The 24,181-nt window shown below is 56.1% G+C and overlaps 2 protein-coding genes across 2 annotated transcripts; both read left to right on the plus strand.

Annotated features, from left to right (window-relative positions):
• Positions 1 to 176: 176 nt before the first annotated feature.
• LOC134432668 (aggrecan core protein-like) lies at positions 177 to 11,524 on the plus strand. Its single transcript, XM_063181561.1, has 3 exons — positions 177 to 200; positions 7,375 to 7,746; positions 9,367 to 11,524. Exons 1-3 carry the CDS (start codon positions 177 to 179, stop codon positions 11,374 to 11,376), a joined length of 2,406 nt encoding a protein of 801 aa, XP_063037631.1. The 3' UTR covers positions 11,377 to 11,524.
• Positions 11,525 to 15,223: 3,699 nt separating this feature from the next.
• Positions 15,224 to 18,066, plus strand: LOC134432711 (uncharacterized). The gene is made up of 2 exons (XM_063181602.1): positions 15,224 to 15,302; positions 16,620 to 18,066. Exons 1-2 carry the CDS (start codon positions 15,288 to 15,290, stop codon positions 17,475 to 17,477), a joined length of 873 nt encoding a protein of 290 aa, XP_063037672.1. The 5' UTR covers positions 15,224 to 15,287; the 3' UTR covers positions 17,478 to 18,066.
• The last annotated feature ends 6,115 nt before the right edge of the window (positions 18,067 to 24,181 follow it).

The raw sequence follows: 24,181 nt of genomic DNA on the forward strand, positions 1-24,181 counted from the left end.
AGCCCCGCCCACCGCCTCTGGCCACGCCCCCTCGCGCTCAAGCCCCGCCCCCTTCGCGCTCAACCCCCGCCCCTTTGGCCCCTCCCCCTCAATAAACCCCGCCTTTTGTTTTACCTTCAAGGCTCCGCCCCCTTTGTGGGCGTGGCCCGAAGCGACCACGCCTCTTTTGTCGCGATATGACGTCACTGATCGAGGGTGTGGTCTGTGCGGGGAAAGGGACGCGGCGCCTTTAAGGGGGCGTGGCCGGGGCGGGGGGCGTGGCCGGCGGGTCCAAGATGGCGGCGGCGGCGCCGTGAGGGGAGAGCGCGGGTAAGGCGGGCGGGGGGCGGGGCCTGAGCAAAGGGGGCGGGGCCTGAGCAAAGGGGGCGGGGCCTGGGAGGGGAGGGGGCAGCGGGGGGGGCGAGGGGGGAAATGGGGAGGATTTGGGGGGCTCGAGGGGCGATGAGGGGGGCGATTTGAGGGGGATTGGGGGTCCCGGGGGGGATTTGGGGAGGATTTTGGGGGGTCCCGGGTGGCAAGGGATGGATTTGGGGAGGATTTGGGGGGGTCCGGGGGGGGATTTGGGGAATTTGGGGGGTCCCGGGTGGCAAGGGATGGATTTGGGGGGGATTTGGGGGGGATTTTTGGGGGGTCCTGGGGGGGCTTGATTGGGATTTGGGGGGTCTGGGGGCGATTTGAGGGGGATTTGGGGATCCCGGGGGGCATTGGGGGAGGATTTGGGGGGTCCCGGGTGGCAAGGGATGGATTTGGGGGGGATTTGGGGGGGTCCGGGGGGGATTTGGGAATTTTGGGGGGTCCCGGGTGGCAAGGGGGGGATTTGGGGGGGGTTTGGGGTCCCGGGGGGAATTGGGGATCATTTTGGGGGTCCCGGGTGGCCAGGGATGGATTTGGGGAGGATTTGGGGGGGTCCTGCAGGGTCTTGAGGGGGATTTAGGGGTCTGGGGGGGATTTGAGGGGGATTTGGGGATCCTGGGGGGGATTGGGGGAGGAATTTGGGGGTCCCGGGGGGATTTGGGGAAGGATTTTGGGGGTCCCGGATGGCAAGGGATGGATTTGGGGGGGTCTTGAGGGGGATTTGGGGATCCTGGGGGGGATTTGGGGGGATTTGGGGGGATTGGGGGAGGATTTTGGGGGTCCCGGGTGGCCAGGGATGGATTTGGGGAGGATTTGGGGGGGTCCTGGAGGGTCTTGAGGGGGACTTTGGGGGGTCCCGGGTAGCAAGGGGGGGAATCTGGGGAGGATTTGGGGGTCCCGGGGGGAATTGGGGATCATTTTGGGGGTCTCGGATGGCAAGGGGGGATTTTTTGGGGGGTCCTGGGGGTCTTGAGGGGGATTTGGGGGGTCTGGGGGGGATTTGAGGGGGATTTGGGGATCCTGGGGGCGATTTGAGGGGGATTTGGGGGGTCCCGGATGGCAAGGGGGGGATTTGGGGGGATTTTGGGGGATTTTTGGGGGGTCCTGGAGGGTCTTGAGGGGGATTTAGGGGGTCTGGGGGCGATTTGAAGGGGATTGGGGGGTCCCGAGGGGCATTGGGGGAGGATTTTGGGGGTCTCGGATGGCAAGGGGGGATTTTTTGGGGGGTCCTGGAGGGTCTTGAGGGGGATTTGGGGGGTCTGGGGGGCCATTGGGGAGGATTTTGGGGGTCCCGGGCGGCCAGGGGGGGATTTGGGGGGGGTTTGGGGGTCCCGGGGGGATTGGGGATCATTTTGGGGGCCTCGGATGGCAAGGGGGGATTTGGGGGGATTTTTGGGGGGTCCTGGAGGGTCTTGAGGGGAATTTGGGGGTCCCGGGTGGCAAGGGATGGATTTGGGGAGGATTTGGGGGTCCCGGGGGGTATTGGGGGATCATTTTGGGGGTCTCGGATGGCAAGGGGGGATTTGGGGGGGTCCTGGAGGGATTTGAGGGGGATTTAGGGGGTCTGGGGGGATGTGGGGATCCTGGGGGGATTGGGGAGGATTTTGGGGGTCCCGGGGGGGATTGGGAGATTTGGGGGGGATTTTTGGGGGGTCCTGGGGGGGCGTGAGGGGGATTTGGGGGTCCCGGATGGCCAGGGGGGATTTGGGGGGATTTTTGGGGAGTCCGGGGGGGCTTGAGGGGGATTTAGGGGGATTTTAGGGGGGATATTTGGGGGTCCTGGGATGGATTTGGGGAGGATTTGGAGGGTCCCGGGGGGGCTTGAGGGGGATTTTGGGGGGTCTGAGATGGATTTGGGGGGATTTGGGGGGTCCCGTGAGGGACTGGTTGGAAATTGGGGGTCCTGGGGCGGCTTGGGGGGGATTTGGGGGGGATTTGGGGAGGATTTGGGGAGGATTTCGGGGGTCCCGGGGGGGCTTGAGGGGCATTTGGGGGGTCTGAGGTTGATTTGAGGGGGATTTGGGGAGATTTTGGGGAGAATTTGGGGGTCCTGGTGGAAGATTTGGGGGGGAATTCAAGGGATTTGGGGAATTAGGAATTCAATTAGGAACTAATTAGGAATTAATTAGGAATTAAAGAGGATTTGGGGGTCCTCGGGGGGCTTGGGGGGAATTGGGGGGGTCTGGGGAGAGATTTGGGGGATCCTGGGGGGTCCTGGGGGGATGAATTTGGGGGGTTCGGGGAAAATTTGGGGGCGTTTGGGGGAAATTTTGGGGATTTTTTTTTTTAATTTTGCGGAATTTTGGGATTTGGGGATTTTGGGGGGGGGTCCTGAGGGGGTCTGGGGGGGGAGGGGGAATTTGGGGGATTTTGGGGGGTCCCGGGTGGTTTTGGGGGGTCCTGGGGGAGTCTGGGCTGGATTGTGGGGGGATTTGGGGAATTTTTGGGATTTGGGGAATTTTTGGGGGGATTTGGGGAGAAATCCGAGAGGTTTGGGGGTCCCGGTGGGGGGTTGGAGAGGATTTTGGGGAGGATTTGGGGGGTCCTGGGGGAGATTTGGGGGAAATTCCGGGGACTGGGGAGGTTTGGGGAATTTTGGGGCGTCCTGAGGGGGATTTTGGGGGGTCTGGGCTCAGTTTTGGGGCACCTAGGGGAAGATTTGGGGGAGATTGAGGGGATTTGGGGGGTCCGGAGGGAAAATTTGGAAGAGTTTGGAGCTCCTGGGGAAGATTTGGGGGGATCCATGAAGGATTTGGGGATTTTGGGGGGTCCTGAGGGGATTTGGGGAGATTTTGGGGGGTCTGGGCTCAGTTTTGGGGCATTTTGGGGGGGATTTGGGGGATCCTGAGGGGGGTTTGGGGGATTTCGGGGTGAATTTGAGAGATTTTGGGGGGATTTGGGGGAGATTTGAGGGATTTTGGGGGGGATTTGGGGGATTTTGGGGGGATTTGAGGGGTCCTGGGGGGGATTTGGAGGAGCTCGGGGGATTTGGGGGATTTTGGGGGGTCCCAGGGGGGATTTTGGGGGTCCTGGGGGAGTCTGGGATGGATTTGGGGGGAAATTTTGGGAAAGTCTGGGGAGGATTTGGGGGGTCCTGAGGGGGATTTGGGGGAAATTTCGGGGGTCGGGGGAACTGGGGGAGATCTTGGGGGGATTTTGGGGGGTTCTGAGGGGGATTTGGGGGGGTCTGAGCTCAGTTTTAGGGGGTCCTGGAGGGGATTTGGGGGATCCTGAGGGGGATTTGGGGGATTTTAGGGGGATTTGAGAGATTTTGGGGGGACTTGGGGGAGATTTGAGGGATTTGGGGGATTTTGGGGAGATTTGAGGGGTCCTGGGGGGCATTTGGGGGATTTTGGGGGGATTTGGGGGAGATTTTTGGGGGGGATTTTGGGGATTTTTGGGGGGGATTTTTGGGATTTTGGGAGTTCCTGGGGAAGATTTCCTGAGGGATTTGGGGGATTTTGGGGTGTCCGGGCTGGGTTTTGGGGGATTTGGGGGGATTTTGGGAAGGATTTGGGGGATCCCGGGGGGATTTGGGGGGTCCTGAGAGGGTCTGGGGGGGGGGAAATTTGGGGGATTTTGGGGGGAATTTGAGGGATTTTTGAGGGGATTTGAGGGGAATTTGGGGGGATTTGAGGGATTTTGAGGGGATTTTGGGGGGAATTTGGGGGATTTTGGGGGGTCCTGGGGGGATTTTTTGGGGTCCGGGTTCGGTTTTCAGGCTCCTGGAGGGGATTTTTAGGGGATTTCGGGGGGATTTTGGGGGTTCTTGGGGGGAATCTGGGGAAGATTTGGGGGAGATTTTGGGGAGTCCTGAGGAGGATTTGGGGGAGATTTTGGGGGTTTGGGGGAAATTTGGGGGAAATTTAGGCGATTTTGGGGGAAATTTGGGGGATTTTGGGGGAAATTTGGGGGATTTGGGGACATTTTTGGGGGTCCTGGAGGAAAATGTGGGGGATTTTGGGGGCTCCAGGGAGGAATTTTGGGGAAATTTGGGGGAAATTTGGGGGTTTGGGGGGGAAATTTGGGACATTTTGGAATTTTGGGGGAAATTTTGGGGTTTGGGGGGGAAATTTGGGGCATTTTGGGGTTTGGGGGATTTTGAGGTTTGGAGGAATTTGGGGTGAGAATTTCCTGGGATTTGATGGGAATTTTTATGGGATTTGGGTCGGGATTTGGGATTTTACGGGAATTTAGTTGGGATTTGGGGATTTAATGGGAATTTTGTGGGATTTGGGCAAAATTCAGGACCAAAATTTGGGATTTTGGGGAGGATTTAATGGGGATTTGGGTCGAAATTAAAGGATTTGGGTCGGAATTAACAAATCTGGGAAGATTGAAAGGAATTTAGAGGTGAAATTTCTGGGTTTGGGGTGGAATTAACGGGATTTGGGCCAGGATTTGGGGATTTCAGGGAGAATTAACGGGATTTGGGCCAGGATTAAGGGAATTCGAGCCAAATTTATGGGATTGGGGTAAAATCAGAGGGATTCGGGTCCGAATTAACGAATTCGAGGCAGAATTTGGGGCGGAAGTAAAAAAATCTGCGTGAGGATTCAATGGGGTTTGGGGCGGAATTGAAGGATTTGGGGTAAATTTGGGGAATCGGGATTCGAATTAATTAATTAATTAATTAATTAATTAATGGGATTTTGGTCAGAATTAATGGGATTTGGGGTAAAATTGGGGAATTTCGGTTGGGATTCATGGGATTTTGCTTGGAGTTAATGGGATTTGGGCTGGAATTAATGGGATTTGTATTGAAATTAATGGGATTTGGGCTGGAATTAATTAATGGGATTCGGGGCAGAATTTTGGGATTTTATCGTGGAACCAATGAGGTTCAATCCGGGATTGGGGGATTTGGGTCAGAATTGGGGGATTTGGTACAAAATTTGTGAGATTTTTATTGGAATTAATGAGATTTGGGCTGGAATTAATGGGATTTCGGCTGGAATTAATGGGATTAGTATTGAAATTAATGGGATTTTGGTTGAAATTAATGGGATTTGGGGTGGAATTAATGGGATTTTTGTAGGAATTAGTGGGATTTGGGCTGGGATTAATTAATGGGATTTGGGTGGAATTAATGGGATTTGTATTGGAATTAATGGGATTTATAGTGAAATTAATGGGATTTTGGTTGGAATTAATGGGATTTGGGCTGGAATTAATGGGACTTGATGCAGAAAAAAAATATTTGATCTGGAGTTAATGGGATTTGGGTCAGAATTCAGGGATTTGGGTTGAAATTCATCAGATCTTGCTTGGAATTGAGGGAGTTGAGATGGAATTTTGGGATTTGGGTCGGAATTTTGGGATTTGATCCCAAATTAGTGGAATTTTGGTTGAAATTATTGGGGTTCGGGCTGGAATCAGGAGATTTGGTGCCGGATTAACGGGATTTGGGTCAGGATGAAGGGATTGGGGCTGGAACTCAGGGATTTGATGGAGAATGAATGGGACTTGGGCTGGAATTAATGGGATTTTTGTAGGAATTAATTAATGGGATTTGGGCTGGGATTAATTAATGGGATTTTGGTAGGAATTAATGGGATTTGGGTGGAATTAATGGAATTTGGGCTGGAATTAATGGGATTTGGGTGGAATTAATTAATGGGATTTGGGCTGGAATTAATGGGATTTTTGTAGGAATTAATGGGATTTGGGCTGGGATTAATTAATGGGATTTTTGTAGGAATTAATGGGATTTGGGCTGGGATTAATTAATGGGATTTGGGCGGAATTTTGGGATTTTATCACAGAACCAACGAGGTTCAATCCGGGATTGGGGGATTTGGGGAAGAATTAAGGGATTGGTTTTGGAATTAATGGGATTTGAGCCGGGATTCAGGGATTTGGGGTTGGATTAAGGGACTGGAGTTGGAATTAATTGAGATTTCACTTGTAATTAGTGGGATTTGTGTTGGAATGAAGGAATTCGAGCCGGAATTATTGGGGTTTGGAATTGATGGGATTCGGGGCAGAATTTTGGGATTTGATCACAGAACCAGCGAGGTTCAATCCAGGATTGGGGGATTTGGGGCAGAATTGGGGGATTTGGTACAAAATTGGTGAGATTTTAATTGGAATTAATGGGATTTGGGTGGAATTAATGGGATTTGGGTGGAATTAATGAGCTTTGAGCCGGAATTAATGGGATTTGATAAAGAATTAATGGGATTTGGGCTGGAATTAATGGGATTTTGGTAGGAATAATGGGATTTGTACAAAATTAATGGGATTTTGGTTGAAATGAGTGGGATTTTTGGCTGGAATTAATGGGATTTGTATTGAAATTAATGGGATTTGTGTTGAAATTAATGGGATTTTGGTTGAAATTAATGGGATTTGGGGTGGAATTAATGGGATTTTTGTAGGAATTAATGGGATTTGGGCTGGGATTAAGTAATGGGATTTTGGTTGGAATTAGTGGGATTTGTATTGAAATTAATGGGACTTTGGTTGAAACTAATGGGATTTTGGTCGGAGTTAATGGGATTTGGGCTGGAATTAATGGGACTTGATGCAGAAAAAAAAATTTTGAGCTGGAATTAATGGGATTTGATAAAGAATTAATGGGGTTTGGGTGGAATGAATGGGATTTGGGTGGAATTAATGGGATTTGTATTGGAATTACGGAATTTGATACGGAATTGGTGGGATTTGGTTGAAATTGTTGGGATTTGAGCTGGAATTCAGGGATTTGATACTGAATTCAGGGATTAGGGTGGAATTAATGGGATTTGGGTGGAATTAATGGGACTTGGGTGGAATTAATGGGATTTGAGCCGGAATCAATGGGATTTGGGTCAGAATTACGGATTTTATGACAGAACTGATGAGCTTCAATCCAGAATTGGGACATTTGTGTCAGAACTCTGGAATCGGTCACAGAACCAATCCCTGACCCCATTTCCCCCCCCCATGTCCCCTCCCAGCCCCTCCCCCTCCTCCTCCGCCATGCCCCGCCCCCGCTCCCCCGCTCCGCCCCCCGCTCCTTCCTCCTCCTCCTCCTCCTCCTCCTCCTCCTCCTCGTCCTGCTCCCCGTGCGCGGCCCCGCTGCTGCAGGTGGAGCTGCCGCAGGTGCCGCGGGCGCTGCTGCGCGCCCTGAACCGGCAGCGCCTGGAGGGGACGCTCTGCGACGTCTCGGTGCGCGTCCAGGGCCGCGAGTTCCGCGCGCACCGCGCCGTGCTGGCCGCGGCCTCGCCCTTCTTCCAGGAGCAGCTGCTGCTGCGCGGCGCGGGCGCGGCCATCGAGCTGCCCCCGGCGCTGGAGCCCGCGGCCGTGGCGGCCGTGCTGGGCTGCGCCTACACCGGGCGGCTCTCGCTGCGCCGCGGGGCCCTGCTGGCCACGCTGACCGCGGGCAGCGCGCTGCAGATGTGGCACGTGGTGCGCAAGTGCGCGCAGCTGCTCGCGGAGCCTTCGTCATCATCGTCATCATCGAGAACGTGGGGAGGGGACATGGGGACAGGGGACATGGGGACAGGGGACATGGGGGCAGGGACAGGGGTTGGGGACATGGAGACACAGGAGGGGACACAGGGATGGGGACACGGGACGGGGGAAAGGGACAGGGGATGGGGACATGGGGACAAGGACAGGGACAGGGACAGGGGAGGGGACACAGGGAGGAGACACGAGACACGGGATGGGGACATGGGGACAGGGTATGGGGACATGGGGACAGGGGATGGGGACATGGGGACGGAGGAGGGGACACAGAGATGGGGACACGGGGCGGGGGAAAGGGACAGGGGATGGGGACATGGGAACATGGACAGAGGAGGGGACACGGGGAGGAGACACGGGACAGGGGATGGGGACATGGGGACGGGGACAGGGGAGGGGACACGGGATGGGGACATGGGGACAGAGACACGGGATGGGGACATGGGGACAGGGGTTGGGGACATGGAGACACAGGAGGGGACACAGGGATGGGGACACGGGGCAGGGGAACGGGACAGGGGATGGGGACATGGGGACAAGGACAGGGACACGGGGAGGAGACACGGGACAGGGGTTGGGGACATGGGGACAGGGGATGGGGACAGAGGATGGGGACATGGGGACAAGGACAGAGGAGGGGACACGGGGAGGAGACACGGGACAGGGGTTGGGGACATGGGGATGGGGGAGGGGACACAGGGATGGGGACACGGGGGGAGGACAGGGGACATGGGGACACGGCAGGGCAGCAGGGACAGGGGATGGGGACGTGGGGACAAAGACAGAGGAGGGGACACGGGGATGGCGGAGGGGACACGGGGATGGGGACACGGGGACTGGGACAGGGGAGGGGACACGGGGACAGGGGAGGGGGACAGGGATAGAGGATGGGGACACGGGAACATGGGGATGGCGGAGGGGACACGGGGATGGGGACACAGGGACAGGGACAGGGGAGGGGACACGGGGAGCAGACACGGGACAGGGGTTGGGGACATGGAGACGGAGGAAGGGACACAGGGAGGGGGACACGGGGAGAGGACAGGGGACATGGGGACACGGGAGGGCAACAGGGACAGGGGATGGGGACACGGGGACATGGGGACACGGGATGGGGACATGGAGACGGCAGAGGGGACACAGGGATGGGGACACGGGGACGGCGGAGGGGACACGGACAGGGGGTGGGGACACGGTGACAGGGACGTGGGGACACAGGGAGGGGGACACGGGGACAGGAGAGGGGACACGGACAGGGGAGGGGACACGGGATGGGCACACGGGGACACGGGGACACGGGGAGGGGGACATGGGAGGGGACGCGGGACAGGGGATGGGGACACGGAGACAGGGACAGGGGAGGGGGACAGGGACACGGGGAGGGGATTCGGGACAGGGGAGGGGGACACGGGATGGCGACAGAGGGACAAGGACAGTGACACGGGGAGGGGACACGGGGAGAGGAGAGGGGAAATGGGGACATGGGAGGGGACGGGGGACGGGGACATGGGGACACGGGACGGGACCTGGGAGGGGACACGGGGAGGGGACACGGGAGGGGGACAGGAGGAGGAGGAGGAGGAGGAGGAGGAGGGGAGCGAGGAAGGGCCGGAGCCCAGCCCCGAGGGGCCGTTCCCGGGTCCCAGCCCCGTTCTGCCCCAAAACCGCCGCGTTTTGCCCCAAACTCCCCGGGTGAAGCGGCGCTGGCTGCAGCAGGACCTGGTGCTCACCTGCGAGGAGGAGGAGGAGGAGGAGGAGCCGCCCCCGATGGAGGGGAGGGAAAATTCGGGAATGGGGTCCGGAAATAGCCGGGAAAATTCGGGAATGGCGCTCAAGAGGAACCAGGAAAATTCGGGAAAAGGGTTCGGGAATAGCCGGGGAAATTCGGGAATGGGGCTGGGGAGGAACCGGGGAAATTCGGGAATGGGATCGCGGGAAAATTCGGGGATGGGATCCCGGGAAAATTCGGGGATGGGATCCGGGAGGGGTCGGGGTTCCTGGGGCGGCGAGGAGATTCGCGGGATTCCGCACGGAAATGAGGAAATTTCGCTCGGAAATGAGGAAATGTTGCTCGGAAACGCTGGAATTTCACACGGAAATGAGGGAATGTCACTCGGAACCGAGAGAATCGTGCACAGAACCGGCAGAACTTTGCGTGAAAACGAAGGAATTTTGCACAGAACCGGCAGAATTTTGCACGAAAACGAGGAAATTTTGACCGGAATCGTAATTTCGCACGAGAACGAGGGAATTTTAACTGGAATCAGCAGAATTCCGCACGAAAGTTCGGGAATTTTGAGCAGAACCGGCAGAATTCGGGACGGAACCGCGGGAATTTTGATGGGAACCGGCGAAATTCTGCATGGAAATGAAGGAATTTTAACCGGAATCAGAGGAATTCCGCACAGAACTTTGGGAATTTCGCAGGAAAATTCGGGAATTTTGACCAAAACCGCCAGAATTCGTGAGGGAACTGAGGGAATTTTGATGGGAACTGGCGAAATTGCGCTCGAAAACTCGGGAATTCTAACTGGAATCAGAGGAATTCCGCACAAAATTTCGCACAGAACCGCGGCAATTTCGCAGGGAAGTTCGGGAATTTTGACCAGAACCGGCAGAATTCGGGAGGGAACCGCGGGAATTTTGACGGGAACCGGCAGAATTTGGTATGAAAATGAGGGAATCTTGACCGGAACCGACGAAATTCCGCACGAAAACTCGGGAATTCTGACTGGAATCAAAGGAATTCCGCACAAAATTTCGCACAGAACCGCGGGAATTGCGGAGGGAACTGAGGGAATTTTGACCGGAACCGGCGAAATTCCAGAGGGAACCGCGGGAATTTTGCACCGAGCCGGCGGAATTCCGCACGGAAACGAAGGAATTCTAACCGGAACCAGAGGAATTTCGCACAGGACTTCGGGAATTCCGCAGGAAAATTCGGGAATTCTGACCAGAACCGGCAGAATCCGGGGCGGAACCGAGGAAATTTTGACGGGAACCGACGGAACTCCGCACGGAAATGAAGGAATTTTAACCGGAATCAGAGGAATTCCGCCCAAAATTTCGCAGGGAAATTCGGGAATTTTGACCCGAACCGCCAGAATTCGTGAGGGAACCGAGGGGATTTTGCACAGAACCGTCGGAATTCTGGACGGAACCGCGGGGATTCCGAGCAGAACCGTCAGAATCCCGCAGGAAAACGCGGGGATTCCGCCCAGAACGGCGCGGATCAGAGGGCCCGGCCCCGCCCAGGGCGCACCTGCGCGCCAGGTGAGCGCGGGCAGGGCGGGCAAGGGCGGGCAGGTGTTCGTGTGCCACTGCGGGAAGGCGTTCTCGCACCGCTCCATGCGGCAGCGGCACGTGAACATGCACCTGGGGCTGCGGCCCTTCACCTGCGCGCTGTGCCGCAAGCGCTTCAAGATGAAACATCACCTGACGGAGCACATGAAAACGCACACGGGGCTGCGGCCCTACACCTGCCACACCTGCCACCGCTCCTTCATGTGGAGGGACAGCTTCGTGCGGCACCGCGGCACCTGTGCGGGGACACCCGGCACACCTGAGTGACACCTGGGACACCTGAGTGACACCTGGGCACAGATACTGTCACACCTGTCACACCTGCCACACCTGCCACCGCTCCTTCATGTGGAGGGACAGCTTCGTGAGACACCGCGGCACCTGTGCGGGGACACCCGGCACACCTGAGTGACACCTGAGTGACACCTGGGTACAGGTACTGTCACACCTGTGGCACCTGCCACGCCTGCCACCGCTCCTTCATGTGGAGGGACGGCTTCGTGAGACACCGCAGCACCTGTGCGGGGACACCCGGCACACCTGAGTGACACCTGAGTGACACCTGAGTGACACCTGAGTGACACCTGGGACACCTGGGTACAGATACTGTCACAACTGCCACACCTGCCACCGCTCCTTCATGTGGAGGGACAGCTTCGTGAGACACCACGGCACCTGTGCGGGGACATCCAGCACACCTGAGTGACACCTGAGTGACACACCTGTGACACCTGAGTGACACCTGGGTACAGATACTGTCACACCTGCCACACCTGCCACCGCTCCTTCATGTGGAGGGACAGCTTCGTGAGACACCGCAGCACCTGTGCGGGGACACCCGGCACACCTGAGTGACACCTGGCACACCTGAGTGACACACCTGTGACACCTGAGTGACACCTGAGTGACAAACCTGTGACACCTGAGTGACACCTGAGTGACACCTGGGTACAGGTACTGTCACACCTGTGACACCTGTGAGAGATCCTGCATGTGGAGGGACAGCTTCGTGAGACCCTGCGGCACCTGTGCGGGGACTGCCACACCTGAGTGACACACTGTGACACCTGAGTGACACACCTGGGACACCTGAGTGACACCTGAGTGCAGGTAATGTCCCACCTGAGACACCTGAGTGACACCCTGGGTACAGGTAATGTCACACCTGTAACACTTGGCACACCTGAGTGACACCTGGGTGACACCTGGCACACCGGAGTGACACCTGGGCACAGATACTGCCTCACCTGTCACACCTGGCCACACCTGAGTGACACCTGTGACGCCTGGCACACCGGAGTGACTCCTGGGTACAGATACTGCCACACCTGTAACACCTGTGACACCTGAGTGACACCTGGGTGACACCTGGGTACAGGTACTGTCACACCTGTAACACCTGAGTGACATCTTGACAGGCAATGTCACACCTGAGTGACACTTGAGTGACGCCTGAGTGACACCTGGGCACAGGTGATGTCACGCCTGGGCGGGTGCAGGGACACGGGGGGTACTCAGGGCGATGTCACAGGTGTGACATCATCACACCTGGTGGCACAGGTGACATCACACCTGGTGGCGCAGGTGGCATCACACCTGGTGGGCTTGGTGACATCACGCCTCGGGGTGTGGACAGGTGAGGGGGGCGGGGACAGCTGGGTACAATGGTGATGTCACGCCCAGGTGAGCCTGGAGGTCACACACCTGGATGACGTCACACCTGGATGATGTCACACCTGGATGACGTCACACCTGGCGGGGGTCACGTCACACCTGGGCAGGAGGGGGGGATGTGGGCAGGTGATGTCATGGCGAGGTGAGCTGGTGACGTCACACCTGGGTGGGGGTGACATCATAGCCGGGTGACGCCACACCTGAGTGTGGAGAGGTGGAGAGGTGACGTCACACCTGGGTGGGTGGGTGATGTCATAACCAGGTGACATCACACCTGGATAACCGGGTCCCACCCATCCCATGTCACCTGGATCCCTCACACCTGGATCCCTCACACCTGAGTTCCAGCCCGCCCAGATGTTCGGGTTCCTGCACAGCTGGATCACCGGTTCCCAGCACACCTGGGCACCTGCACCTGCCCAACACACCTGGATCCCTCCAGACCCACCTGGATGTCCCCAGAAAGCACCGGGGACACCCAAAAAACACCTGGATCCCTCCCAAAAACACCTGGAACTGCCCCCGGGACACCTGAAACCCTCCCAGGAACACCTGGACTCCTCCCGAGCACACCTGGAGCCCTCAGGAGCACCTGGATCACCCCAAAAACACCTGGGAATGGCTCCGGGACACCTGAGTCTCCCCCAAGGACACCTGGATCACCCCAAAGCCCCACCTGGAATCTCCAGAAACCCACCTGGACACGCCCAGGAACACCTCGATGCCCCCGAAATCCCACCTGGAACCCCCAAAAATCACCTGGGACCACCCAAAATCCCACCTGGGACCGCCCAAAATCCCACCTGGATCCCCCAAATCCACCTGGGACCCCCCCAGACGCACCTGGCCCCTCCCCCGTGATGTCACAGGTGTGGCCCTGCCCCCCCCTCCCCCCCGGGGTTGTGTTTTTGGTTTCCATTGATTAAAAAATCCAATTGGGGGCGGGGCTAAGGCTCTTTCGGGGGCGGGGCCAGAAGGCAGAACTGGGACATGCGAGGGGCGGGGCCTGAAGGGGTGGGGCACCCTGTGGGCGTGTCCAGCAGCGAGGGGCGGGGCTAGGCACGCAGGGCAAACGCCTAAAAGGGGGCGTGGTCAACATTTGGCGGGTTTTCCCTTCCCGCCCCCTCCTCCCCCCCAAATTCCCCGGGGCCGACCCCCCCCCCCCATCGCCGACCCCTCCCCCACCCACGTGACCCCAGCTCCTCACCGCCCCTCCCCCACCCATGGGACCCCCCCCCCCCCCAGCCCCTCCCCCCCCGGCCCCCCCAGCCCCCGGCCCGCGTTCTCATCCCGGAACCCCAAAATCTTTGGGAATTCTCAACTGGGAAGCCCCAAACCCCTGGAAACCTCACTCGAGGCGCCCAAAACTTCACCCGGGACCCCCAAACCTCACCCGGGACCCCTGAAACCTCACCCGGGACCCCCAAACCTCAGCCGGGACCCCCAAACCTCACCTGCGACCCCCAAACCTCACCTGGGATCCCTGAAACCTCACCCGGGATCCCTGAAACCTCACCCGGGACCCCCAAACCTCACCCGGGACCCCCAAACCTCACCCGGGATCCCTGAAACCTCACCCGGGACCCCCAAACCTCACCCGGGACCCCCAAACCTCACCCGGGATCCCTGAAACCTCACCCGGGACCCCCAAACCTCACCCGGGACCCCCAAACCTCACCTGGGATCCCTGAAACCTCACCTGTGACCCCCAAACCTCACCTGGGATCCCTGAAACCTCACCTGGGATCTCCAAAGCTCACCTGGGACCCCCAAACCTCACCTGTGACCCCCAAACCTCACCCGGGACCCCCAAACCTCACCTGGGATCCCTGAAACCTCACCTGGGACCCCCAAACCTCAGCCGGGACCCCCAAACCTCACCTGGGACCCCCAAACCTCACCTGGGATCTCCAAAGCTCACCTGGGACCCCCAAACCTCACCTGTGACCCCCAAACCTCACCCGGGACCCCCAAACCTCACCTGGGATCCCCAAACCTCACCTGGGACCCCTGAAACCTCACCCGGGACCCCCAAACCTCACCTGGGATCTCCAAACCTCACCTGGGATCCCCCCCCAAAATCTCCTCAGGACCCCCCAACCCAAAAGCGGCCAAAGGAGTGGGCGTGGGGCGGGGGCGGTGACGTCACCTCTTCCCGCTTCCCCTCTCCGGCTCCGCCGCCTTCCCGCGCGTCCCGAACCGCGAGCGAGGCGAGTTCGCGCCCCGGAGTGTCCCCAAAGCGGCCCGGAGCGTCCCGGAGTGTCCCCAAAGCGGCCCGGAGTGTCCCCAAAGCGGCCCGGAGTGTCCCCAAAGCGGCCCGGAGCGTCCCCGGAGTGTCCCCAAAGCGTCCCGGAGTGTCCCCAAAGCGTCCCGGAGCGTCCCGGAGTGTCCCGGAGTGTCCCCAAAGCGGCCCGGAGCGTCCCGGACTGTCCCCAAAGCGGCCCGGAGCGTCCCCGGAGTGTCCCCAAAGCGTCCCGGAGTGTCCCGGAGTGTCCCCAGCGGCCATGGAGCCCCGCGAGGTGCGACAATCCCGGGGCGGGAGGGGACGGAGGGGACACGGGAGGTGGCAGTGGGGACAGAGAGGGGACAGAGGGGACAGGGGGGTGGCAGTGGGGACACGGGACAGGGGTGTGGCAATGGGGATGGGGACAGGGGGGTGGCAGTGGGGACAGGGAGGGGACAGAGGGGACAGGGGTGTGGCAGTGGGGACAGGGGGGTGGCAGTGGGGATGGGGACGGGTGTGGCAGTGGGGACAGGGGGGTCGCAGTGGGGACACGGGGGTTGGCAGTGGGGACACGGGGAGTGGCAGTGGGGACAGGGGGGTGGCAGTGGGGACAGGGAGGGGACAGAGGGGACAGGGGGGTGGCAGTGGGGATGGGGACAGGGGGGTGGCAGTGGGGACAGGGAGGAGACAGAGGGGACAAGGGGGTGGCAGTGGGGACAGGGGGGTGTCAGTGGGGACAGGGAGGTGGCAGTGGGGATGGGGACCGGGGGGTGGCAGTGGGGATAAAGAGGTGGCAGTGAGGACAGGGAGGTGGCAGTGGGGATGGGGACAGGGGGGTGGCACTGGGGACAGGGGGGGTGGCAGAGGGGATGGGGAGGTGGCAGTGGGGACAGGGGATGGCAGTGGGGACAGGGGGTGGCAGTGGGGACAGGGAGGTGGCAATGGGGACAGGGGGGTGGCAGTGGGGATGGGGACGGGTGTGGCAGTGGGGACACGGGGGGTGGCAGTGGGGACACGGGGGGTGGCAGAGGGGATGGGGAGGTGGCAGTGGGGACAGGGGGTGGCAGTGGGGACAGGGGGGTGGCAGTGGGGATGGGGACGGGTGTGGCAGTGGGGACAGGGAGGGGACAGAGGGGACAGGGGTGTGGCAGTGGGGACAGGGGGGTGGCAGTGGGGATGGGGACGGGTGTGGCAGTGGGGACACGGGGGGTGGCAGAGGGGATGGGGAGGTGGCAGTGGGGACAGGGGGTGGCAGAGGGGATGGGGACAGGGGATGGCAGTGGGGATAAGGACGTGGCAGTGGGGACAGGGAGGGGTGAAAGGAGGCAGTGGGGGACGCAGGGGACATGGGGGTGGCGGGAGGGACAGGGGGTCGCAAAGGGGACAGGAGGGCATAGGAGGAAGGGGGGAGGTGACAGAGAGGAGAAGGAGGGGGGACAACAGGAGGTGGCAGGGGGGAGCAGAGGGATCGGGGGGTCGGTGACAAAGGGACAGAGAGCACAGCAGAGCACTCCAGGGAGGGGACAGAGGGGACCCCGGGAGGGCACAGGGGCCAGCCTAGGAGGCCGTAAGTGCCACCAGGTCCCTGACACCTCCCCTGTCCCCTCCCCAGCTGCTGGAGCGGCAGGTCGCCGTGGTGGCCACCCTGGGCAAGCTGGTGGCCATTGCGACTACGCCGTACAGGGGCATGCTGCTGGGTGGGTCCCCAAGGTCCCTCCACGAGGCCCTGGGGACCTTCATCCGTCACCTCAGTGGGACCCTGGGCTGCTGCGGTGTCACCTCCTGGCTTGGCAGCAGTGTCACCTCCAGGCGCCGCAGCAGTGTCACCTCCGGGTGCCGTGGCAATGTCACCCCTCTGGGCCACCTTGATGCCAATTCCCTGAACCGATTCACTTCCCTGCTGGGCCTCTGCGGTGCCACCCTTGGGCGCCACAACCGTGTCACCACTCTGGGCCAGGTCCTGGCCAACCCGGAGGCCACCTGGGCCGACGTGAGAGCTGCGGCCAGCACCTGGCGGGAGTCGGTGGACAGACTCATGGACAGCTGGTCCCGGCGGGTCGAGGAGGCCGCCAGGCTGTGCAACGAGTGGGAGGTGACGGCCACCATGAGGGGACGGCAGGCAGAGACACCCCTGGGGCTGCTGGAGTGCCTGGTGGCCGAGTGTGACAGAGCCACCGTGTACCCCCGGGAGCTGCAGCGCCGGCTCGGGGACATCGAGTTCGCCCTGGAGGAGACAAGGGAGCCGTGTCCCGATTTCCGCGTGGCCTTGGTGGCCGCCGTGGCCGAGGCCGAGCGGCTGCGGGATGCCAGCGCCCACCTGGCCTCGTGTCACCTGGAGGCCATACTTGGGCAAATCCGCGGCATCCTGAACAGTTTCGTTTGCGGCCCTGATGGCCCTGCTGCCCACATGGTGGCCGAGCGGTGCCAGAAAGCCATCGAGGACATCCCGAGGCTGCTGCGGGAACTGTGATGTCACCGCTGCGATGTCATCGGTGATGTCACTGCGGATATCAGAGGTGTCACTCGTTCTCTCCACCCCCTCCCTGTGAGGGATTTGAAGCTAGTTTGGAGAATTTTCTGGGAATTTTCATTGAAATTGCTCCAAATCCTGATGGGAATTCCTGGGGTCACGTCACCGGGGCCACTCAGGGTCACTCCGTGGCGGGTTGGGGGATGAATGAAGCAGCTTTCCACCATGGGTGCAGCCGACCATTTCTCAACCCTCCTCAAAAACCTTCAGGTCCCTTTCCCTCCCTGGGCAGTTTCACCTCCAATGCCCAATTTCCCTGTGCTGGTGACAGATTGGGCCTCAGCTGTTCAATTGCCCTTTTCCCTTTTAGGGCCTCTGCCCCCGGGAGCTCTGTCCCATTCTCCTCCCCCTGCTCCCGTTTGCCTTGCCCTGACAGGGTCTCACTTCCCTCTGGGGGTGGCTCCTTGCACGCGGGTTCCCCTCATCAATAGTGGCTCCATTATCTTTGCTTTCCCCTTGGCTTTCTCCTCATCCCTCCCTCTGTACATTGACCTTTCGGGCTTCCTTTAACAGGCCATTCAATCCCTTATCCTGCCATTCCCCCAGTCTTGCAGCTTTTCCTTATATCCAGCCGAAGGTTATCTTCAATAAACCTTGCCTAGCTATTCTATCAGTCTGTTCCTGAGTATTGTCTCACATTTCTTTTTAACCTCTCCAGCCATTCAGTTGGAGTCTCATCCTTCTTTTGTTGTTCAGCAAATGCCCCGTGGTCGTTCTGAGTTGGTGGAGCAGCCTCCCTAATTCCCCTGATAATTAATGCTCTATAATCTTCCATGTTTTACCTTCCTCCAGGGTTATGGTGGTCCTAATTAGGGCATTGCAGGGGCATTTTCTGCTCCCCATGGGGTCTGTGTTGTGCAGGGTGCCTTTCCCAAATCCACATCCTCACTAGTTGGATCATTTGTCTTTCCTCGGGTGCAAACAAAAGGTTAATTCCGGATTCCACTTTGTCGCAGTTATAAACATTGGGTCCCAAAATTGGTCTACTTCTTCTGCTGATCCAATTGGATCTTCACGTAGAATTTTTAATTCCTTTTTAAATGCTCTCACTTCGGAGGAATTAAGTGGGGCAGTGACAAACCTGATTCCCTGTGTGCCCCAGCCAGGGGCACTTCCCAGAGGGGGTTTCGTGCCACTGCTTGGTTCTCATTTTTTCCATTCCTCTCGCTGGACTGCTCTGCCCCAGGTATCCTGGCTGGGTCCATCAGGGGGTGCATCAAGTGCTGGCAGATATGGAGAGGACAGATACTCTAAGGTTTCCCAGTTTCTGTTTTATTTTAATTGAAACATGTTCTCCTTGTTCTCCTTCCCCAGAGAAGCCTCGCCCTCCCAGCTGGCAGCAGAATCACATTTTTCCTGGCTGGCTGATTCTTCAGCGTTCACATGACTGTTCAAAGTTTGGCACATCCACCCCTCAAAGGAGCTCTCTTTTGGCCAGTATAAGTGATCAGGTCTTACGACGCTATTTCATCATATAGTAATCTATCATTTTGATTTTATTTTCATTCTTTGTGTCAGGGTTATGTTCACACCGTGCCATTTTTATCCCTAGGAGGCTGTTTGAAGGTGTATCCATTGAAGTTTCCCTGCTCCCCTTTCCCCTGGGGGTTTCTCCTTGTTTGCTTTGTGTCCCATTTTCTCATCTTATCCTGGCACTGTCCCACGCCTTTTTTTTTTTTCTTTCTTTCTTAATTTTCAAGCACATCTGCCTTCCACATGTATTTTCCCAGTCCTTCTCAGGAACTGTTCAGGCTCGTGGAAATAAATGCAGTTTTCCCACACACTATTTCCTACAGAAATTTAAAAAAAATTTAAACATTTTAAAAAATTATAAACATTTTTAACAATTTAAAAAATGCCCAATTCCTGTCTCTCAATTCCGCTCTTTCCCACTCCCGGCACAAGGCACTCTTTTGTGTGCCTGTGCAATGCCGCCTCTCATGACAGATTTTACAATCACACCATACCCAAGGATCACATCCCAGTCCACAACTGAAACACAAAATTACATTCATGCAGACAACACAAAATCTTTATTAAAATTTTATTAGTATGCAAAACAAACACTTTGCTTTTTCTGGCTGTCTCGGTCACCCGAAAAGAGGAATTGTGGCTCGAGGCTCCTGGTTTGTTTTGTAGCGCAGAACATCTCATTCACTCAGCAGCTACACTCATCAATCAAAGAAGACAAAGGGCATAATCACGCACTTCCCACTCTCCTCATTTCCCATTCACACTTTCACACAATACTGAGGTGTAGCAATGGGGAACAAAGAGACACAGATGCCCTTGTGCATCTGAAGGAGATCACTTTATTGTAGAAATCACCCTCCTTTTATAGCTTTACTCTGAACCTGACAAAACCAGAACTCAACAGAAGAAGGGCGCCCATTGGCTGGCTCAGCTGCAGTCTCCTATCACCCAATCAGCTTCCCTTTCATGCATTTTTCCATGCATTCCTCCTCATAACTGCCTCTCACCCCCCCAACCAACCCCCAGCCGTCCAGCCTGCAGCTTTGCCTTCCCCACAGGGCCTTCTGTGGGCACGAGCCTTAACAACTTGAGGAAATATCACCCCGTATTCCACATAACGCCCTTCCTTTTTTTTAGGCAACGAAAACATACCGAGAAAAACCTAAACAACTCCTAAAACATCAATTACAGTGACAACAATAATAACAATGGGATATGTAATGTAGTTGATTCATGCTGTACAAACAGATATGTGTAGGGGTAAAATATTGTAGAAATAATATTTTACCCTCCCAGCCAGGAACAAAGCTCTATTTGAATTGTAACTAATTCCTGGCAGTGTCAAGGTAGCATCGGACCTGTTTAACGTCTGAATGGAGCCTTCCTGGACCATCAGAGATGATTTCCTTGTCTCCTGCACCTGGAGGTAACATCAGGAGCCTCCCTGGCCCGTGATTAATTGCTGCGTCCCAGGAATCTCACAAGACTCAGACTTGCCCTGATCACATGTGGGCACTCAGGAACCAATACCAGCTTATTCAAACTTCTCCCGTGTGCTCAGACTTCTGTCTGCCCCTCTTTGTCTATTTCAACATATGTATAGAAATGGATTTGCATTCAAAGAAGTGAATAGAAAGATGTGGTCATCTGTGCCTTGGGCAAAATAAACTGTACATAAACTGGACGCAGGAGATACCCGGGGTGAACCTTTGAGGGGATGCCTCACCCTGTCAGATGAACCTCTGGTCTCACCCAGCACCCGTTCCCAGGACTGACCGAACCTCTGGTCTCACCCAGCGCCCGTATCCAGGACTGACCGAACCTCTGGTCTCACCCAGCACCCATACCCGGGACTGACTGAACCTCTGGTCTCACCAAGCGCCCGTACCCAGGACTGACCGAACCTCTGGTCTCACCCAGCGCCCGTTCCTGGGACTGACTGAACCTCTGGTCTCACCTAGCGCCCGTTCCTGGGACTGACTGAACCTCTGGTCTCAACCAGCGCCCGTTCCCAGGACTGACCGAACCTCTGGTCTCACCCAGCGCCCGTTCCCGGGACTGACCGAACCTCTGGTCTCAACCAGCGCCCGTTCCCAGGACTGACCGAACCTCTGGTCTCACCCAGCGCCCGTTCCCGGGACTGACCGAACCTCTGGTCTCAACCAGCGCCCGTTCCCAGGACTGACCGAACCTCTGGTCTCACCCAGCGCCTGTTCCCGGGACTGACGCTGTCTTGGCTGTGGTGGTTGCTCGAAATTCTGTTTTTTCTGTAATTGACCCAATAAATCGTTGTTAAATTTTTCATAAATTTGGCTATCGATTTGACAATTTATGCCAACAATAACAAGTTTTCAAAAACTGTAACGTACGCCTGTCGCATAGTAACTACATACACATGGGATCAGGACAGTGGCACACCATGATGGAACCCACTCCACATGGAGACACTGTAGAGACACAGGCTCAGCCCCTTCCCCATGTCAGTAAGTCCAAGGCTCCTTTCCATTGTCCAGTCAGTAAGTCCTTCACCAGAACTGGAGGTCTTAGATGAGCCTTTGTGCTGAAGGAATGCTGTTTGTCACATGCAGTCTGTCCCATCTTGTCCCGATTTTAAAAACTGAAGACATATAGGGCTTTAGCTACTCTGTTGTGAGGGTACCCCAAGTCCCCCTCTTTTTGTTTTTCAAGCATGGTTTTTAGGGTCCTATGGGCACACTTGACAACAGTTTACCCTGTGAGAGAGCGGGGAATGTCAGTATTGTGAGGCACACCCCATTGCTGCAAGAAGTTACAAACTCTCTCTGAGGTGTAGGCAGGTCCATGGTCCATTTTGATGGTGTCAGGAAGGCCCAGAGTGGCAAAACAGGTGAGCATCACAAGCCTTCTCTCTGGTGTGAGCAGCTGCCTTTAGAAAATGAGAATAGGTGTCAATGGAAACGTGAACATATTTTAAGCAGCCAAACCCTGGGATAGGGGTGACATCAATTTGCCAAATGGAGTTAGGAGTTAAACCTCAGGGCTTAGTGCCTTCTGCTAAAGGAGCAGGATCAACCTCATGACAGGAGGGACAAGACAACAGGATATCATGGGCTTGTGAGGAAGTTATTTGAAATTGCTTGTGAAGAGAAAAAGCATTCTGGTGTAAAAAGTTGTGACATAGCTTGGCCTGTGCAAAAGTATTTTGTAGGAATGTTCCCCCTATTGAAAGAGTGACCAAATTATCCTGTATCTCCTTAAAAAGGAAAAAAACCCAGAAGTTTCTCTCCTCAATTTGGTAAAAAGACACCTCACAGGACCTTTGGGACTTCATCTCAAACCTAAGGCTACCCAACTGGACAGAAGCCAAAAAGTCCCACCTAAGTAATTCACTAGAAGAAGAAGAGAACAAAAGAAATCATTGTTTTTGTGGGGTGTTTTTAGCAGGAGCAAGAACCTCTTGCCCCTGGCTCAGGTTTTCTCTGCAAAGAGCTTTGTTATTTGCCTTTTATTAAAACTTTCCTGTTTCCAACACTACCTCAGAAGTCATCCTGCTAATTTTATGCCATTTGAAGTAGCTGGGCTATCTTGGGTGTGATAAGTCCTCTAAGAGCTCATGAGACCTGGCTTGAGGAGAAAACTTATCAGTATTTGGTACCACACCTGTCATGACAATGACATCTGCATAGTTATTACCTTCTGCAATAGGGCCAGGTGAACCTGTGTGGGAGCGAACATGCAACACATGAAAATCATGCAGCTGGCTGTTAATTAAAGTCCACAATGTTCTTAACTCTGTAAACAAAAGATAGTTATTAACATGCTTTAAATAGGAAAATTGTCAACGGAGTACAACATTGGCAGCATACGAGGAATCAGTTATGGTGTTAAGTGGTTCCTGTGAAAATCACTGAAGGGCATAGCGGATAGCAGCCAATTCTAAAATGTGCACCGAGGCATCCTTTAACATTAACACCCTTTTATGCCACTGGAAAGAGTCACCTTCATGCCAAATCCCTGCACCTTTGTTGGTTTTGCTGGATGCATCTGTAAAAACACCTGGTCTGTTGACAGGGGTCGTGCTGCAGTGATGCTTTGAGTGCAGGGGGAGGTTACCCATCTCTGTCCATAAACGATGTGAGGGATAATGGATAGATAATTGTCCAGAAAAACCTGCAAGCACAATTTGGAAGTTAGTTGCTGTCAGAGTCTTCTTTACTTGCAAGTACATTGGTGGCATGATGATCCTGGCCATTGAGAGTTTGCAATCTGTCTCTACCTTTCTTAACTAAATAAGAGAACATATCATTAACAGTCCACACAGGTTTTGTTGCTATGTGAGGTAAGAATAACCATTCTAACACAGGCAAACGGTCTTTATCACTAGCAAACAATCGAAACACAACAGCAAAATGTTGAAATTTTTAGCAATTATGGCAAGGTACGCAGATTTATCAGGATCCCCTCTCCAATTCTGTTGGTTTTCCATTGCTTGAGCACAGTGTGCAAGGGCAATTTTAGCTTCTGGGGTAAACTGTCAAAGCAAATGCAGGTAGGGGTTTCCTCTGAGTAAGCCAAACAAAGGATGTGAAAGTTCTGTGGATGTACCCAAAACAGGATTTTTTGGGTAAATCAGCAGCCAATTCAAAGAACCCAGCAGTTCCTGTAATTCATTTAAAGTGAGGGTGACTTTAACACAAAGCCTCAAAGGCTGAGGGCTGACAGTGTGTTGAGTAACTCTCTACCCCAGATAATTGTAGTAGATAGGGTCAGGTGTTCGGAAAATCTCGCGATGTTACGGAAAGCAGTAGAGCTCCTCTCCCCCTAACTCCTAGTGATAAAGGATCACCCAAGAATGTAGTCCCCCCCTAACATTAGTAACTTTCTACTCCTTACTAACCAATTACAGTAAAATAAGACCCCCTGACGTAGGGAAAAAACTTTCCCAGTATAAAACCCGACGAAAAGGGACAGTAAAGGTCTTGAACTGTCCACCATACTGGTGTCTGCGTGTGTTCTTGGCCCGAGTGACCCTGGGCAGTGGGTCGCCGTGCCGTCTCCTCGGAACCAGGTTGCCTTGCCTTGCATCAGAAGGCAACAACTGGTGCCAAAGCCCGGGATCGAACCAGTGCCCGGGGAACGGGAATCGCCTGGAGAGAGGACGGCGGCTGCACAGCTGGCCTTGTGCAGCGGAG

Source organism: Melospiza melodia (genome assembly GCF_035770615.1).
Source record: "Melospiza melodia melodia isolate bMelMel2 chromosome 7 unlocalized genomic scaffold, bMelMel2.pri SUPER_7_unloc_1, whole genome shotgun sequence".
In the NCBI taxonomy this organism is placed as follows: domain Eukaryota; kingdom Metazoa; phylum Chordata; class Aves; order Passeriformes; family Passerellidae; genus Melospiza; species Melospiza melodia.